Raw genomic sequence first — 19,705 nt, forward strand, 5'->3', positions numbered from 1 at the left:
AGCAGCTAAACGGACAGATGCACACATGTGAACACCTAACTTGAGGTGCTGGAATCAACTGGCTAAGGGTGTGGGGATTTAAATAGAAAGTGGGAAAATATATATTCAAGTGGGAAAATATATATTCAAAGGCTCACTGCCCACCCCCTCTCTGTCCTTCTGACGCAGCCATGTGTGGAACTGCAAAAAGTAGATGGCTGGTCACTGCCCTGGCGGCCACGGGCACCCCTCCCTGACTCGCCATTGCATTACAAATGTTCATCAGCAACTCTTCTCTGGGGCTGTTGTCTTTGGATGCATCCTAACATGAGTAGTTCAGATTGTCTCTGCAGAAGGCCAAACCCAGGAGTCCCCAAGACACAAGTGAGCATTACAGCCCAGATACCCACACTCTACATGGTATAAATTGTCAGAGGGAAATCTCTAAGCCTCACCTTTCTGTAAGCTTATTTCCATGCACCTGTTCACAAGGGCCATGACAGATCAGATGAATCATAAGCTTGTTTCAGCTGAGCTCACAATAAAAGTCCAGTAGCCCTTTAGGACAACATTTATCGGTAGATGCTTTTCTTAAATTATTCCTAAACAAAACCATCCATTGTCTTCTGCATCCTTTTGCAAAGGAATTATGTTAAAACCAATGATGTGACAGCAATGATTAAGAGCCATGAGAGAGAGAAAGGCAGCCCCTGATGTCCAGGAGCTGAGCTGGCTGGGGTGTTCCCAGCTGGGTCTTTGGTGTTCTCTCGTTGAATGTCAACAATTTCACAGAACACCAAAGCAGACGAGGCCACTCTGTGACTGAGATGGATCAAGCTGAAGCAAGCCCACCCCTTCATCCTACCTGAATACAGACAATAGCATGAACATTATCCAAATATACAACAAAATGGCCAAACATCCACTCTCCTGGATAATACGAGTGACCACTGCATCTTTACTAACCACAGCTATGGGCTGACTCCATTCCTCCCCACTTATGGGTGAGATTCTTTAAGATGCCCAATCATAGAATCACCCCCACTGCCAACAGCATCCAATCCAGGGCCAAGTGCTGCTTCCTTGACCCTTCCCCAGATCACCTAACACAGGCACATGTATATAATACATCCTTTCTGACACCTTCTTAAGACACCTCACTGGTCCCCATGGTGTGTGTTCTCCCTCAGGACCAGAATAAACCCAACTTGTTCCACTACCTGTGTATGGCTGGTGGGCCATGGCTGGAAAGCATGGACAGAAAGGAGGTGGGAGCGCAGAGGTCTGAGACCCCAGCCCAGATGCTTGACTGACTGCCTGGTATGTGCAGGAACTCAGCAAATGTTTTTGAATGAATGAAAGAGCCAGTCAGCTAGGGGTGAAACTGAAGTGCGTGTCTCTGTGAGTCTTCCTGTCACAGACCATCTCACCATGAAGCTGCTAATGCTGCAAAAGCATTCAAACATAAACTGGAGTCCAATAATAATATAAAATTATTAAGATCTGGGGATTCAACTATACAAGTAAAAGGGAAAGGCAAAATATCTATTTAAAATAGCATATGCAAAATTCAAAATTCTGTGGGGAAAAAAACAGTAAGACATGTATGTGTTCCAAATGGAGAGAATTTTACATCCTCAGTAAAGGACACACAAGTAGAAGAGGGAAAATGGGGAGAACTTTACATCCTCAGTAAAGGACACACAAGTTGAAGAGGGAAACTGGGGAGAAGTTTCCTGTTTCTGGGTGTGAGGACCCAGTGTTATAAAGATGTGGGTCCCCCACTCCAAGCTATTCTATAAATCAAATGAAATTTTAATCACCCCCCATTAATGGCTTTTGAAATAGACAAAAGCTTATTTGGAAGAAGAAACACGTGAGCAGAGCAAAGACAACATCAAGTAACAGAGGTGAGGGAGGGCTGGCCTTGGAGCCCTCAGAAGAGAGGCAAGTGTTGCCCTATCAAATCTTTACCGTGTTGTACTGATACAGTTATTTAACCACAAGACAAGTGTGTAGAAGTTAAAAAGAAAACTAAACAAAACAAAAAGACAACTCAGTGCAAAGTATTCATGAGCATTTAGGGCCTGAGTGCAGCAGCTTCCACTAATGAAGAGCTTATCTTTCCTCTTTTTCAGACACCCTGCTGTCAGAATATTCTATCACTTAATCCTCCTAGCTTTAGACCAGGGGTCCCCACCCCTGGGCCACAGACCGGTAGTGGTACGGACTGCACAGCTGGAGGTGAGCAGCGAGTGAGCAAAGCTTCATCTGTCGCTCCCCATCGCTCCCCATTGCTTGCATTACTGCCTGAACCATCCCTCACCCCTCCCCGGTCCATGGAAAAATTGTCCTCCATGAAACCAGTCCCTGGTGCCAAAAAGGTTGGGGACCGCTGCTTTAGACAGTAGGCACAATTATCTCCATTTTACAGAAGAGGAACACAGGGCTTGGAAAGGTTAGAGAGCTTGCCCAAGTTTACATAACTAAGAAGCCATGAACCTGGGGTTTGAAACCAGATTATCTAACTTCAAAACCTAAACTCTTAACAACTGTTGCACAGGTTCACCTGAAGTTGCTAGATGGTCTGGAATTTTTAAAAATAATAACTTTATTGAGTATAATTCACATACCATAAAACTCGTGTTTCAAGTGTACCATTCAGTGTTCTGCAACCTTCACCACTCTCTAATTCCAGAACATTTTTATCCCCCCAAACAACACCTTGTTCTCATTTGCAGTCACTCTCCATTGGCCTATCCTCCCAGCTCTCGGCAACCATGAATCTTTTTTCTGTTTCAATGGATTTGCCTATTTTGGACACTTCATATAAATGGCATCCTATGATACATGGTCATCTGTGCCAGGTTTCTTTCACTTAGAATGCTTTCAAGGTTTATCCACGTTGTAGAATATACTGCTACTCCATGTGTCCGTAGGACTGAATAATATTCTATTATATGATATACTACATTTTGTTTATCCATATACCAGTTGATGGACCTTTGAGTTGTTTTCCTTTTTTGCCTATTATGGATAGTGCTGCTTTAAACATTCATGTACGAGTTTCTGTGTTGACATATGTTTTTATTTATCTTAGGTATATACATAGGAGTGGAATTGTTGGGTCATATGGTGACTGTATGTTTAACTTTTTTGAGGAAATGCTAAACTGCTATCTAAAGCAGCCTGACCATTTTACATTCCCACCAGTAACATACAGTGTTCCAATTTCTCCACATCCTTGCTAACATTTGTCTGTTTTTTTGTTTTGTTTTGTTTTGTTTTTTGCCATCCTGTGGCTATGAAGTGGTATCTTATTGTGGTTTTGATTTGCATTTCTCTATGACTAATGATGTTGAGCATCTTTTCATGTGCTTAGTGGTCATCTGTATGTCTTCTTTAGATAAAAGTCTTATCGAATCCTTTGTCTATTTTTTAATTGGGTTATTTGTGTTTTTATTGTTGAGTTGTAAGAGTTCTAGATGCAAGTATCCTATTAGATATATGATTCACAAATATTTTTACACATTCCCCAAGCTGTCTTTTCATTTTCTTCATGCACGAATGTTTTGATTTTTATAAAGTCCAAATTATGTAATTTTTCTCATGTCACTGACATAAAAATTTACTCCAATACTTTACTCTAAAAGTTTTTATAGTTTTAGCTGTTGCATTAAGTCTATTATCTGTTTTGAGTTAGTTTTTGTATATGGTGTGAGGTGGGGATCCAACTTTATTCCTATGTTTTGGGTGATTTATATGTTTATACTAATTCATTTCATGCCCATAACAACAGTCTGAGATGACTGGAGAATTAAATAACTAAAACACATAAAGCTTATGTAACTTGTCCAAGGTACACAGTTAGCAATTAGCAGAGCTAACCAGGAAGTTTGACCTGAGACCTCATTTTCTTAAGTATCTTTCTCTCAAATGAAATTTTTATTTCAGAAGGTAAGGACAGGGTGAGATGCTCAATGAATGATGTTAGGACAACTGACTAACCATGTGTGGAAAACATATAAGCTCTGACTTATAATTTACATCACAATAAATTCTCCCTGAAGGGAGAGCCAGTAATGGCTAAAGTAGATTAAACAATATGCAATCTGCTCAGAGAGAAAAATGATGGAAGAAAAATGATCCAAGTACCAGAAATCTTGATATTGGGACAGTATCAAGTGGGTTAACTTATGTGTCCTAGAATAAGAGGCAAGAAAGAATAGGAGAAAAAAAAAAAGAGAATTACTGGAAAAAATCAATGGTTGTAAACACGCAGGTTTGAAGAAAGATATCAGCTTAAAGGTCCAAGGAACTCCTCAATCCAAATCTACACAAATACAAAGGAAACAACATTCTGGTACATCATAGTCATACTCTGAAATCCCAAGAGAAAGAAAATCTTAAAAGCGGCCAAACAAAAATGACTCGTTAAGTATAGGGGTGGTGACCCTGAACTGACACTAATTTTTAAAGGACCAAAAGACTACCCTGACCCAACGATCAGGGCAGGGTTTTTTTTTAGGTTAGGGAATCAGTGTGTTTTGGTTTAGGGCCAGCTTACAGTGGACATAACAAATCTTCAAATTCATCTTGTGGTTATTTCCTCATTTCCAGGATGCTTACTTGGAATAGATAAACTCAGTAACCAGCAAAATAAATACCCACATGGTTCTCAAACTGTTGAGTGAGGTCTATCATGATAGGAGAGGGCAGTGGAAACCACTAGCATTGCTTCTTGCTACCAGCTTAGTAAACTAGAAGCAAGGATGCAAATCTGGACAGACTGCAGAAATGTGTACCAGGTGCACTGGGGAAGTGGGTGGGGTTAGGGGTGGGGACGGAGACTCAGGAGAGAAGGAGAGCTGGTCACGGGTGAGGGTCTCCTAAAGGAACCCTGAGCCCTAACAGCTGAGAATGGGGCCTGGAGGGACCTGTTTGGGTTCCTGAGCAGCGCCCCTCTAACCACAGGGCATGAGAAGCAGAGTCGGAGTGAACACCTGGGACACTGTGGGAGATGCAACCCTCCCAGTCTCCCTCTGGGACAGCGGCAACTGCTCCCACCTGCTCTGCCGGAGGCTCCCCTGCCTCTCTCTGTGCCTCCTATAAGTCAGACATAACCTACAATTCTGAGTGCTATTGTCAGAATTAGATAAGGGTTTAGAATAAGTTGTAGCTATAGTTTTTATAATGCTTTCCCTCTGTTCAAAATCCTCCAGTGGCATTTTATCATATTTAAAATCAAGTCCAAAGTTTGACCATGGATCTAGCCCCTGCCTAGCTCTATGGCCTCATTTTCTTCATTGCACTCCGAGCGCAATGGTTTCCCCACTAGTTCTCAGATGTAACCCACTTCTACCTCGAAACTTTGCACGTGCCATTCCATCTGCCTGGGCTGCTCTCTCCGAGCATGTGCACACCTCGTTTCCTTACTTCATTCTGTTCTCTGCAGAGCATTATGTTACACCCCCATCTGCATGTCCTTCTCCCCATGGGGATGTATGCTTCATACCGGTAAACTTGTTCAAGGAATAAGCAGTGTCTGGTACAGTCCCTGACATTAGATGATACTCAGTGAATACTACTGATTGGATAAGTGAACAGATCTGACAAGGGGCAGCCGGGGGACCAAGAGGGGCTCCTGTGGGTCACTAGGCAGTGACCCCATGGCCAGAGACCAGATGGGACTGTAGGCATCTCAGCGGATGCCAGCACGGAGGGTGACAGATAACTGAGGACCCAGAGCACTGATGCCACTGCCCCCAGGAGCCCATGGGAGAGGAAAGATCTTAAATCAACGGAGAAACCTTGAAATAGCAGAGATTACCTCAAACTGGCAGAAATAACTTTTCAGTTGGTGGGTAGAAGGGGGCCTCCAAACAGAAGGAAAAAAAGGTAAGTAAGTAAGAGGAGAAAATACACGTTCTTTCCCTAAGAGGGATACTGGCCCCAGTAACATTGAAAAAATGCTGTTGGTATTCACCACTCTCCCTCCAGGTACCGACCTCCCTGCTCTGGGATGTGCCCAAGGCCTTTGGGTTGCCACTGACCCTCAGCTGTCATTCCTCCACAGACCTCTCTTACCCCAACCTAGAGCATGATGCTGTGAATGCCAATTTGGATGGGCTTCCTCAACCAAAATAAGACTCCTCAACCTCTCGGGGGTACTGATCTCAGCCTGACTTGCTGGGGGGAGCAGTGTGATTGAACTGAGCCCCATTACCTGCTGATGACCTGTCCACTTCCTATTTAGTTTGGATGCCTCTAGCTACAACTAAGAAAACCCTGACCCACACCGGCTTAGACTGAAAAGCAATCAAGTAATTGGTCCTCTCACAGTGATGACTTCAGAGGTGAGGGGACTGCAAATGCAGTAGCTTAGGGATAAATCTCAACTTTTCTGGTTTTCTTAACTCTACCTTCCTTTATGTTTTGGTTTATCCTCAAGATGGTGCTAAAATGGTTGCCATGATAGAGTATCTGGAGGTATCACCTCCACATAGGGCCAAGAATTAAGAGATGAACGTCTCCTGCTGAGTCTACAATTAAGAATAAGGAAATCTTTTCAAAAATATCACAGAAGATTTCTTACATTTCATTGACCAAAACTGGTCACATGCCCATCCTTAAACCAATTATGCTCAAAAGGAGAAGGCTGCCCTTGGTTGGTTCAGACTAGAGTTCACATCCACTAGTGTAGACAGATTAGGATTTACCTGCTGGAGCAGGTGACCTAGCTGTGGTGTGCTTCCCTCAAGCACAAGATTCTGTGAAAGATCTCTGTTATCGCTGAGTGCATGTGTGTAACAAAGTACCACAGACTGGTGATTTAAACAACAGAAATTTAGGGCTTCCCTGGTGGCGCAGTGGTTGAGAGTCCACCTGCTGATGCAGGGGACACGGGTTCGTGCCCTGGTCCAGAAGATCCCACATGCTGTGGAGCGGCTGGGCCCGTGAGCCATGGCTGCTGAGCCTGCGCATCCGGAGCCTGTGCTCCGCAACAGGAGAGGCCACAACAGTGAGAGGCCCGCGTACCGCAAAAACAAAACAAAACAAAACAAAACAAAAAAAACAGAAATTTATTCTACCACAGTCTTTGAGGCCAGAAACCCGAAATGAAGGTGTTGGTAGGGCCATGGTCCCTCTGAAGACTCTAGGGGAGAATCCTTCCTGGCCTCTTCCAGCTTCCCTTGGCTGTGGAAGCATAACTCCAATCTGTCTTCACAAGACTGATTCGCTCCATGTCTGTGTCCAAATTTCCCCTTTTTGTATGACATCACTACTACTGGATTGAGGGCTGCACGACTCCAGTAATACCTCCTTTTAACTCATTCCCTCTGCAAAATCCGTGTTTCCAAATGAGGTCACATTTGGAGATACTAGGGGTTAGGACTTCAATATATGAATTTTAAAGGGACACGATTAAACACTTAACACTGAGAGAGGAGGGAAACTGAAATGGGGTTGGCAACCAATTGTAGCTGCTCTAGTAACCTTCCCATCTTACAGATCCCTTCTTAACCCCAAAGACTCTTTAGCTGGTAGACTCTCAGGCTCACTGAAGAAGCAAAATGCAAACGTTTAGCATCGGCATTACAGCCACTTGGGGTCTCCCACCAGCTCACGGGTCCCCCTATGTTTTTCCACACTTCCCTTCCCATGCTTATCCCATCCTCTACTTCTGAACATGGACATTGCCATTAAAGCTGCAGATACTTTTTTTTTTTTTTTTTTTTTTTTTTGCGGCACGTGGGCCTCTCACTGTTGTGGCCTCTCCCGTTGCAGAGCACAGACTCCGGACGCGCAGGCCCAGCGGCCATGGCTCACGGGCCCAGCCGCTCCGCGGCATGTGGGATCTTCCCAGACCGGGGCACGAACCTGCGTCCCCCTGCATCGGCAGGCGGACTCTCAACCACTGCGCCACCAGGGAAGCCCAGGAATCCTTTTAAAGATATAAAGGCTACAGTGTTTCTTCCCAGAAAAACACATACAGTTTTTGCATATGATTTCAAGGGATTGCACAGTCCCACAAGATCAGCTACAGCCTTCCGGGGCCCAGGAGCCAAGGTTCTGAAGGCTTCATTTAGAAGCTCTCAAATTAAAATAACAGAGGGAAAGCAGCATTAGACTGAGATACACACAAGCAATCTTGACAGTTTAAGGAACAAAACACTGTAATGTAGTGTTTTTATGGAGGCAAATTTTACTCCTGCTACTTCTGTGAGCACAAAACAAAGGAAGGAAACAAGCGTGTATCTCTTGTCCTTAAAGAGTGGCCTTTACAGAGTGACCAGGAGGAACCTGGGAGCACCCTGTGGAAGGGGCTAAGGCCGCCGCACCCTCACTGCGGGGCAGCCCAGGGTGGCGCTCCTTCCTTCACTACAGAGACCACAGAGCAACACTGCAGGTGTCCCCACAGATACCTGTACATCCTAGAGGCAGCACATGAGGGCGAGAAGCAGCAGGGGGTGAATGGACTATCCAAGGCTATTTATGGATTCTTTTATCTTGGGGTTGGGGGGCATGGGTTATTGTATTCCAAGCCCAACACCCACTCTGGCAATAGCAGGACATGAGGTAGCCTGAGGTCAAATCACATTACTGAGGTCTGTCCAGAATTGACCAAGGCCTGGGGACTGTGTGACCAAAGCTGACTCGGGCTGGTACGCGCACATGCACTGCACACACGTGTGTCCCCACATGGGACCCAGGGACCTGCCTAGAGGGAGACCTGAGGACCAAGGCTGGACTGGAGCCCTTCTGGGTTGGCTCCGGAAGCCAGAGATGGGGAGGTGGGTTCCACAAGTAACCGACTCTCCAGGGAAGTGCCGGCTCCTGTTTGATAAGGGATGCTCTCCTACACGGCACGTGGGGATCAGAAGGGACCTGTGCAGAGCAGCAGACAAAAGAAGAGCTGCCTGGGCATCGTGGGCCAGAGATCCAAACAGAAAGATAGCAAGGCTCCTGGAGACACACAGGCTCAGACCAGCCAGGGGCAGAAAGCTGGGACGGTGAGGATGCAATTTGGGCACCTGGGAGAAGACAGCTCATCCACCTGAAAGATTCTGCAGTTTTAGGAACTATTTTCTTAGCACAAAAGACCATGTTCCCCAAGTGGTGAGGCTTCTGCAGCCCCTGGTGGGCCTGGGGTGAGGGGCGCAGTGCTGTCACCAGAGGCCACATTTGATTGAAAGCAGAGCGCAGTTCCCCTGTCTTTCCTGCCAAAGATCCTTAACATTTTCGGATGTTTTGGGTCCCTATTCCTGGGATGATTTTTCATAAAGGATAAATTAGAATTGAGATAATGTAGAGCCAGAAGCAAGAATACCAACAAAGCCAGGAGGATTTGCACTGAATATTTTTCTGTCTCATTGATGGCTTTCCATGACCACTCCTTCCAAACTTGGTTGCCTTCTGTCTTCCCTGCCCACAGTCTCATCATGCCTGATGCCAAAAAAGGGTCGGGGGGAGGCATTCATTGTTAAATTGCTCTATTATTAGATTAGCGAGTTTTGAAAGCATTAGAGTCGTGGTAAGAAAACTTCCCAGAGAGGAGACCCAGCCAGTGTCAGTGCATGGTCCCCAGCGTCCCCAGTGAGACCCCAACACCAGGCTCTATCAGTAGAGTTCGGGTCTTTAAAATACGTGTAAAACCCAGCACCAGCCATCCTGGGCATCTGGAGTTCTCATCTGAGAAGCTGTCTTAATTTCTTGACATGGCTGATCAGGCTGAAAGTTCTCTCCTATTGCATTTAAAAATATTTGCAGACCAGTTTTTTTTTTTAATGACTTATAGAAAAGGGAGAGTCCTTACTATTCTTACTGAAAGCAGTGCAATTTCTTTTGAAACATTAAAGAAATTGTGCCTGATGTAAGCCTGGGTAGCATCAGATAAGAAGAGCCTTGCTGCAGGGCCAGGTATAATCCCGTTACCAGTGCAGCGACACACAATCTTCTTGCTCAGCAGCCAGGCACCTGTTCTGCCCCCGGCAGGTCACAGCCAATGTTCTCTGCTCCCACTTCCTCCCGTTTTCTCTATAAAAGGGCTGTACACCAACTGGCAGGTCTCCCATTGCCATGTGCAGAGCCTAAACGTGTCAGTTTTCATACCCTTAATAATCTTGCCAAGCAAATATACAAAGAACAAGCGAAAGCCATCCCTGTGTTAGCTATTGTTTTTGTTTAAATGGTATCATTTGAGCAACAGTTAGAGAGACTGTATATCTTTTGCCTTCGTGTTTCTATACCTCTTTATTAAATTATATTTTTACTTTTCAGAATTTAAATATTATGATTTTTTAACATCTTTATTGGCGTATAATTGCTTTACAATGTTGTTTTAGTTCCTGCTGAAATTATGTATAAAACCACCGGAGGGTTATCAAGAACTGGTAAAATTAACTGTTCCATAAATGCGCCTCTCTGCTAGCAGTTTGTAGAGTTTGAGAGAGAGAAACTAAGACTGACAAACCCTAAGAAAAGTTTTCTTTGACGAACACTCGCTTTAAATGTTTCTCTCTCTAATCCCCTCCATGTAGCGGGTAGAGCATTCAAACACAGTTACCTCTTGCCTCTAGTCTTTTGATTTCTTGTATCTGCTCTCTCTGTTCTCTCTCCCTCGAGCACCTCCGTTTACCCTCAACAATTCTATCTTTCGAAATCCACTGCACCCTTTAGGACTGAACTCAGAGGCCATGGGTACCGTTCTGTAGGCACTGATTCTCCAGGGGGTGTAAACCACGCCACGCCCTCATCTGTGCATTCCCATGTCCCACGCTCTATCCTGATACCGACACGTTCTGCTGGACGGAGCTGTCCACACCCAGGCCTGATGGACCCACAGGAGAATAAGCTCACTAAGGGCAAGGGGACATCTTTGTGGTCCCACGTCCACTACCAGCATCAAAGGTACGGAGAGAGGAGATATGGGGAAACCTTCACGTTCTACATTTTCAAATTCTACCCATTTTTAAAGCTTTTTTTCCCCTGACGCTTTCCTTAATTCAAAACAATGATTCTGTCCTCCTTTGAAAGGCACATCTCTGTGCACCTTACTCCTTCCCTTGCACTATGATTAGCAGGCCGTCTCCTTTCTCAAGACATAAGCTCTCTCATTCATGAAGGTAAGGTCTATGGTTGATTGTATTTACATCCTTCATGTGGCACTGTATCTATTAGAGCTTAGATACATATATGAGTGCGATAGAAAAAATGCTTTATAAATTTAAAATATGTTAAAGCAATTGAAAAATACATTTCTTTTGTTGGGAAAGAGGGATCAACATTGGTCAGTATTGGTCTTCAGATCTTGGGTTTCCTTAATATTTCATCAACTTAGTTTTAAAAATTACGATTTCAACTTTGTATCTAAGTGATATGACAATTTGTCTTCAGATTCTTGAAAATCAGTTCCCCTGGAGTATAATATTTAGAAGTCAAAGGTATGCATTGGATATGTCCACAATATATTTCAAAGCAACCTTATTTCAGAACTTTAATTTGTCTATGATATAAAAGTATACCGAATAGACAGCTTGATATTTTCACTGTCCTATTAGAAAAAATGGGTTAACTAGAATAAATTCTTAGCAAAATAGGATGGATACTAGTCTGTGTGTAGCTAGCCTTTAAATCTCTCTCTCTCTCTCACACACACACACCACTGGAATTCACTTTTAAATCCAATCTCTCTAATAAATGATATGATAGAGATCCTTGACAACCTACAGACAGCATAATTAAAATAAAAAAGAGGACATCTGATCAAAACCTTGTAGTAAGGAAGAAATCACAATCTATCCAGTAGTAAAGAATATAAACGGAGAAAGCCATAAGTCATTCACTTAAACTAGATGTACAACCATTTGCTAATGAGCAGTACTCAGTAGAAGTTGGTCTACTTTGGTCCATTCTTTGGTGGTTTAGTTACCAAAGTATAAAAATAATTTCACTATAAAGTGCCCTTTCTTAAAAAATGGGTCAGCAACACGGACCCTAAGCATAGTGCTACGCGTTCTTTGTTCTTGTAGTTGTGTGTGTTGATAATGAGGTTTCTGCTTTCTGGATTTCAGAAGGATCTTAAAAAGGAAATCTATGGACAAGCCAGCTTGCAGATAATAAAAATGAATAGACCTCTGAAAGGGACACATCTGAGAGCATACACTGGGCTTTTCCACAATAAAATCAACAGGAGAGAAATGTGGGTGCCAAAGGCAGGGACCCACTCAGCTGCTGTTTACCCAGAGCCTGTAGCCACGGCCAGGGTAGCAGAAAGGAGGGCACCCATAGGCTCTGACAATCACTGGACTTCTACCATCCTCTTTAACTATGTTTTTAGGACAGGAAACCCCCAGCTGCAGCAAATCCCATTTTGTTTTTGTTGTGTTTTGTTTTTAAACAGTATGCATGGAGACCACTGAAAATGGAAGCCCCCAAAGCCCTATTTAGGTAAAATGAAGCACTCTTCTTCCTTACTTTTCACCGTGAGGTACATGGACTTGCTGACGTCCGCGCCCACATCGTTGCTGACCTTGCACAGGTAGTAGCCGCTGTCTTCTTCTACCACGTGCTTGATCAACAGAGACCCGTTGCTGAGGACCTGAATTCGGCCATTCAGGGCAATCGGTTGGAACTGGGGAACCCCAGCACCTGCAACAGAAAAAAAAAAGAGGAACGGTGATGCTAACATGAATAAATAGAGGGAGACAATGAGCTCAAGGACACCAGACCGATGAAGGGAAGTGATGGACGCCGAACACACAACCTCGAGGACAGGCACCGGATACACCAAGAATTTTTTCTTTCCTCCGATGATGAAATTCTTGTTTATGGAGAAACGTGTTTATTTAAAATGACAGTATTTCAAACTCCGAGATAAAGAGTAAGAGAACTTACAGCTAGTTTCTACAATTCATCAAATTTGATGAGCGTTAAGTAGTTGATAAATTATTCATAGAAATCACAGTAGAATGACTACAGAAGTAGACATCTCTTGTGTAACTAAGTATATTTTTTGTGTCCCTAGGGACTTAATCTGTATGTAAACAAGAAGTGCTTCAGGGACAAGGCATTTGAAGACCTCACAGGATGAGCACCTCTGAGACTACAAGGAGAAAACTGATACTGCAGACTTCCCTTCTAAGTGTGGTTTCTTCCGGTCTAGAAACACCATGTACTATCAGCATCATTTAATATTATTAAACAAATAAGTCAGATCATTGCACTAAGACAGCACAAATTAAAACACTGCTCTCCTCTGAATGCTTGCATTCAAGGAAATAGTGGCCCAGATGTGGTATGCTATGGTCATAGATGTGATGTGATCCACAGAAAAGATCCCTATAGAACTAATTTAGAAAATAAATTTAGAAATAATAAAACAGAGGATTAAGGCCTCGGGAGATTTCTGGGAAGATGGTAGTTGGATGAATCGGATGAATCTGCTGTGTTGTTTGCCCGTCTTCTGGGACTAGGAGGGTGGGGTCCAAGCCTTGAAAGGCTGACAGAACTTCTCCATCTTCCTGGAGAAAGCTCAAAGCATGGGCCAAGTGTGTGTTCTAGAGAAGATCTGCTGGTCTGTGTGTCCCCAGAACCTACATGGGACCTGAACAGGTGGGTGGTCATCCGTTCATGCAGGAAACTTCAGGCTTTGCATCTGGGGAAGTGAAATGAGAGGGGGATACATTTCCTCCTGTTGTCTCCTCCCAAACTGACCATTTACCTATTGGTATCCCTCAGGTCACAGTGGCAGAGACTGTGGCTATGCCTTCCCTTACCTATTCCAGCTCCACCACAGAGACAAAGGAAATTAATCATGTATCTGAGGGGACCTTTCATAATGAATTACAAGGACAAGCAGAATCCCTACAACAGATGGTTTCTATCAAAACAGAACTGTTAGAGAGTATATATGGAAACTTGAATTTAAAAAACAGAGTTCTATTTCTGCTCAGGATGGAGAAAGACACAAAAGAATATCACTTCCATTCTAACAACAAAAAAGAGACTGTTAATCTACAAAATCATGCTTTTCTTTGAATGAATCAGAAAGTGGAAGTTACAGGCAACTGGGTAAACTTAGGTGCAAAGAATTAAAAGCCCTACAAGGAGATATGGTACAAGTAAACAATTTCATCTTTGAGTCAGGGTGAGAGGACAAGGTCCTGGGCATACAAGCAGGTAGGAAGTAAAGAATTGGAAATAAATATAACTTACTTCAATTGCTACTCGTTCATCCATCATGGCCAAAATTCAATAAAATATTATGAGATGCACAAACACAAAAGCAAGAAAAAAGAACCAGAGGAGAAATTATCAATAGTTTTGAAATCTTGGTATGGAACTATCAGATAGGGACTTTAAAACAACTATGGTTAATGCCCATAAACAGGTGGGGATTCAGAAAGAATATTAAATCTATACAAAAGAGACAGATAGATAAATAAAATGTTAGGAACAACAAACACAATATTAGATCAAAAGAATTCCTTAAGCTAATCAGCAGATTGAACACAGCAGAGGAAAATAATTAGTGAACTTGAAGCTAGGTCAACAGAAATTATCCAAATCAAAACAAAATGGGCAAAAGAGTGAAAAATACAGAATAGATTGTCCTAGAGCTCTAGAACAATATCAAATATTCTAACATCAAATAATTATAGTCTCAAAAGGAGAAGAAAGACAGGGGCAGAAGAAATAATATTTGAAATATAGAAGACTTTAATACCACTATCAGTCAGTTTGACCTAACTGACATTTATAGAACTCTACACCCTGCAGGAGCAGAATACATACTAGTTTTGAGTGCACATGGAACAGTTATCCAGAAAGACAATATTCTGGGCCATAATATAAATTTCAATAGATGTTAGAAAATAAAATAATACAAATAATTTTCTAGCTCCACAGAAAAACTAAAATCAAAATCATTAATAGAGATATATCTGGGAAAACCTCAAATATTTGAAACTTAAACAATACGCTTCTAAAAACACTCATGAGTCAAAGAAGAAATCACTAGAGTAATTAGAAAAAATATATTCTGAGTTGAATAAGAATGTAAAAACAACATATCAAAATGTGTGAGATGCAGCTAAAAGCAACACTTAGATGGAAGTATGTAGCTTTAACTGTTTGTATTGGAAAAGGAAAAAGATCACAAATCAATGATCTAAGCATCCCTCTTAAGAGGCTATTACAGGGCCTCCCTGGTGGCGCAGTGGTTGGGAGTCCGCCTGCCGATGCAGGGGATACGGGTTCGTGCCCCGGTCTGGGAGGATCCCATATGCCGCGGAGCGGCTGGGCCCGTGAGCCATGGCCGCTGGGCCTGCGCATCCGGAGCCTGTGCTCTGCAACGGGAGAGGCCACAACAGTGAGAGGCCCGCATACAGCAAAAAAAAAAAACAAACAAAGAGGCTATTACAGGAAAAGCAAATAAAACTCAAAGTAAGGAGAAGTAAGGAAATAATAAAGAGGAGAACTGAAATCAATGAAATAAAAAACAGAAAAAATAGAGAGAAAATCAATAAAACCAAAAGCCAGTTCTTTGAAAAAAAAAATAATACAAAAACCTCTAGCTGGACTGATAAAGAAAAGAGAAGAGACATTAGTTACAAGTAACTATAATGAAAAAGGTCATCACTGCAGTCCCTACTTTAATTAAAAGGATAATAGGAAAATATTAGAAATAAAGTTGTGTCAATAAATTTAAAAAGTTTTATTAAATAGATAAATTTCTAGAAAGACACAAACTCTCAAAGATCACTCAAGAAAAATTAGATAACCTTAATAGTCCTGTACCTATAAGTTAATTTGTAGTTAAAAACTTTCCACAAAGAACAATCAAAGCCCAGACAGCTTCATTAGTGAATACTACCTAACACCTAAAGAAAAAAAAATTTTTTTACAGAAAGTCTTTCAGAAAATACAAGAGAATAAAACACTATACCACTGATTTTATGAGGCCAGCAAAATCTTGATACCAAAATCAAAGACCTTAGAACTACAAACCAATATCCCAACACAGACAAAAAAATCTTTAACCCGCCAAGCCAGGACTGGGAGCCGGGAGCAGGGAGCTGGCCAGGTGCTCGGACAGGCCTGGCGAGCACAGTGGCGCAGGGTCTTTGTGCTCGGCCAGGTGTCAGGTCTGATCCTCTGAGGTGGGAGAGCCAAGTTCAGGACACTGGTCCACCAGAGACCTCCCAGCCCCTCATAATATCCATCGGTGAGAGCTCTCCCAGAGATCTCTGTCTCAAAGTTAAGACCCAGCTCCACTCAACAACCAGCAAGCTACAGTGTTGGACACCCTATGCCAAACAACTAGCAAGAGAGGAACACAACTCCATCCATTAGCAGAGAGGCTGCTTAAAATCATAAAAAGTCCACAGACACCCCAAAACACAGCACAGGCTGCAGTCCTGCCCACCAGAAAGACAAGATGCAGCCCCACCCATGAGAACACTGGCACCAGTCCCCTCCACCAGGAAGCCTACACAGGCCACTGAACCAACCTTACCCACTGGGGGAAGACACCAATAAACAATGGGAACTACGAACGAGCAGCCTGGGAAAATGAGACCCCAAACACAGTAAGTTTACCAAAATACACAGCAGATGAAGGAGCAAGGATAAAACCAACCAGTCCAAACAAATGAAGAGGGAATAGGCAGTCTACCTGAAAAAGAATTCAGAGAAATGATAGTAAAGATTATCCAAAATCTTGGAAGTAGAATGGAGAACATACAAGAAACGTTTAACAAGGACCTAGAAGAACTAAAGAGCAAACAAACAATGATGGACAACACATTAAATGAAATTAAAAATTCGCTGGAATGAATCAATAGCAGAATAACTGAGGCAGAAGAAAGGATAAGTGACCTGGAAGATAAAATAGTGGAAATAACTACCACAGAGCAGAATAAAGAAAAAAAGAATGAAAAGAATTGAGAACAGTCTCAGAAACATCTGGGACAACATTAAACTCACCAACATTCGAATTATAGGGGTCCCAGAAGAAAAAGTGAAAAAGAAAGGGACTGAAAAAATATTTGAAGAGATTATAGTTGAAAACTTCCCTAATTTGGGAAAGGAAATAGTCAATCAAGTCCAGGAAGACCAGAGAGTCCCATACAGGATAAATCCAAGGAGAAGCATGCCAAGACACATATTAATCAAACAATCAAAAATTAAATACAAAGAAAAAATATTAAAAGCAGCAAGGGAAAAGCAACAAATAACATAAAGGGAATCCCCATAAGGTAAAGAGCTGACATTTCAGCAGAAACTCTGCAAGCCAGAAGTGAGTAGCAGGACATATTCAAAGTGATGAAAAGAAAAAACCTACAACCAAGATTACTCTACCCAGCAAGGATCTCATTCAGATTTGAGGGAGAAATTAAAACCTTAAAAGACAAGCAAAAGCTAAGAGAATTCAGCACCACCAACCAGCTTTACAACAAATGCTAAAGGAACTCCCCTAAGCAGGAAACATAAGAGAATGAAAAGACCTACAATAACAAACATAGAACAATTAAGAAAATGGTAATAGGAACATACATACCAATAATTATCTTAAACATAAATGGAATAAATGCTCCAACCAAAAGACATAGACTGGCTGAATGGATACAAAAACAAGACTCATATATATGCCATCTACAAGAGACCCATTTCAGACCTAGGGACACATACAGACTGAAAGTGACAGGACGGAAAAAGATATTCCATGCAAATGGAAATCAAAAGAAAGCTGGAGTAGCCATTCTCATATCAGACAAAATAGACTTTAAAGTAAACTCTTACAAGAGACAAAGAGGGACGCTACATAATGATCAAGAGATCAATCCACGAAGAAGATATAACAATTGTAAATATCTATGCACCCAACACAGGAGCACCTCAATACATAAGGTAAATGCTAACAGCCAAAAAAGGGGAAATCGACAGTAATACAATCATAGTAGGGGACTTTAACACCCCACTTTCACCAATGGACAGATCATCCCAAATGAAAATAAATGATGAAACACAAGCTTTAAATGACACATTAGACAAGATGGACTTAATTGATATTTATAGGACATTCCAACCAAAAACAACAGAATACACTTCTCAAGTGCTCATGGAACATTCTACAGGATAGATCATATCTTGGGTCACATATCAGGCCTTGGTAAATTTAAGAAAATTGAAATTGTAACAAGTGTCTTTTCCGACCACAATCCTATGAGACTAGATATCAATTACAGGAAAAAAACTAAAAATTATAAACACATGGGGGTTAAACAATACGCTACTAAATAACCAAGAGATCACTGAAGAAATCAAAGAGGAAATTAAAAAATATGTAGAAAAGAATGACAATAAAAACATGATGACCAAAAACCTATGGGATGCAGTAAAAACAGTTCTAAGAGGGAAGTGTATAGCAATATAATCCTACCTCAAGAAATAAGAAACACCTCAAATAAACAACCTAACCTTACATCTAAAGCAATTAGAGAAAAAAGAACAAAAAAACCCCAAAGTTAGCAGAAGGAAAGAAATCATAAAGATTAGATCAGAAATAAATGAAAAGAAGTGAAGGAAACAATAGCAAAGATCAATAAAACTAAAAGCTGGTTCTTTGAGAAGATAAACAAAATTGATAAACTGTAAGCCAGACTCATCAAGAAAAAAAGGGAGAGGACTCAAATCAATAGAATTAGAAATGAAAAAGGAGAAGCAACAACTGGCACTGCAGAAATACAAAGGATCATGAGAGATTACTACAAGCAACTCTAAGCCAATAAAATGAACAATCTGGAAGAAATGGACAAATTCTTAGAAAAGCATAACCTTCCAAGATTGAAACAGGAAGAAATAGAAAATATAAACAGACCAATCACAAGCACTGAAATTGAAACTGTGATTAAAAACCTTACAACAAAGAAAAGCCCAGGATCAGATAGCTACACAGGCGAATTCTATCAAACATTTAGAGAAAAGCTAACACCTATCCTCCATCTCATCCAAAATATAGCAGAGGGAGGAACACTCCCAAACACATTCTATGAGGCCACCATCACCCTGATACAAGAACCAGGAAAAGATGTCACAAAAAAGGAAAACTAGAGACCAATATTACTGATGAACATAGATGCAAAAATCTTCAACAAAATACTAGCAAACAGAATCCAACAGCACATTAAAAGGATCATACACCACAATCAAGTGGGGTTTATCCCAGGAATGCAAGGATTCTTCAATATATGCAAATCAATCAATGTGATAAACCATATTTACAAATTGAAGGAGAAAAACCATATGATCATCTCAATAGATGCAGAAAAAGCTTTTTGACAGAATTCAACACCGATTTATGATAAAAACCCTCCAGAAAGTAGACATAGAGGGGACTTACCTCAACACAATAAAGGTCATATATGACAAACCCACAGCCAACATCATTCTCAATGGTGAAAAACTGAAACCATTTCCTCTAAGATCAGGAACAAGACAACTTTGCCCACTCTCACTACTATTAGTCAACACAGTTTTGGAAGTTTTAGCTATCAGAGAAGAAAAAGAAATAAAAGGAATCCAAATCAGAAAAGAAGAAGTAAAACTGCCACTGTTTGCAGATGACATGATACTACACATACAGAATCCTAAAGATGCTACCAGAAAACTACTAGAGCTAAACAATGAATTTGGTAAAGTACCAGGATACAAAATGAATGCC

General features: G+C 41.7%; 1 protein-coding gene across 2 annotated transcripts in view; it reads right to left on the bottom strand.

Moving 5' to 3' along the window:
* DSCAM (DS cell adhesion molecule) overlaps positions 1-19,705 on the bottom strand; it is a gene marked incomplete at both ends in the record, with an annotated part of 740,068 nt that overhangs the window by 224,882 nt on the left and 495,481 nt on the right. For both annotated transcript variants that reach the window (XM_082624816.1, XM_082624817.1), the window contains one exon: positions 12,457-12,630. In XM_082624816.1, the coding sequence (XP_082480942.1) occupies positions 12,457-12,630 (174 nt within the window). The remainder of the gene's footprint in view (positions 1-12,456; positions 12,631-19,705) is intronic.

This window comes from Mesoplodon mirus, assembly GCF_964341445.2.
Source record: "Mesoplodon mirus genome assembly, chromosome: 6".
Taxonomy (NCBI): Eukaryota; Metazoa; Chordata; class Mammalia; order Artiodactyla; family Ziphiidae; genus Mesoplodon; species Mesoplodon mirus.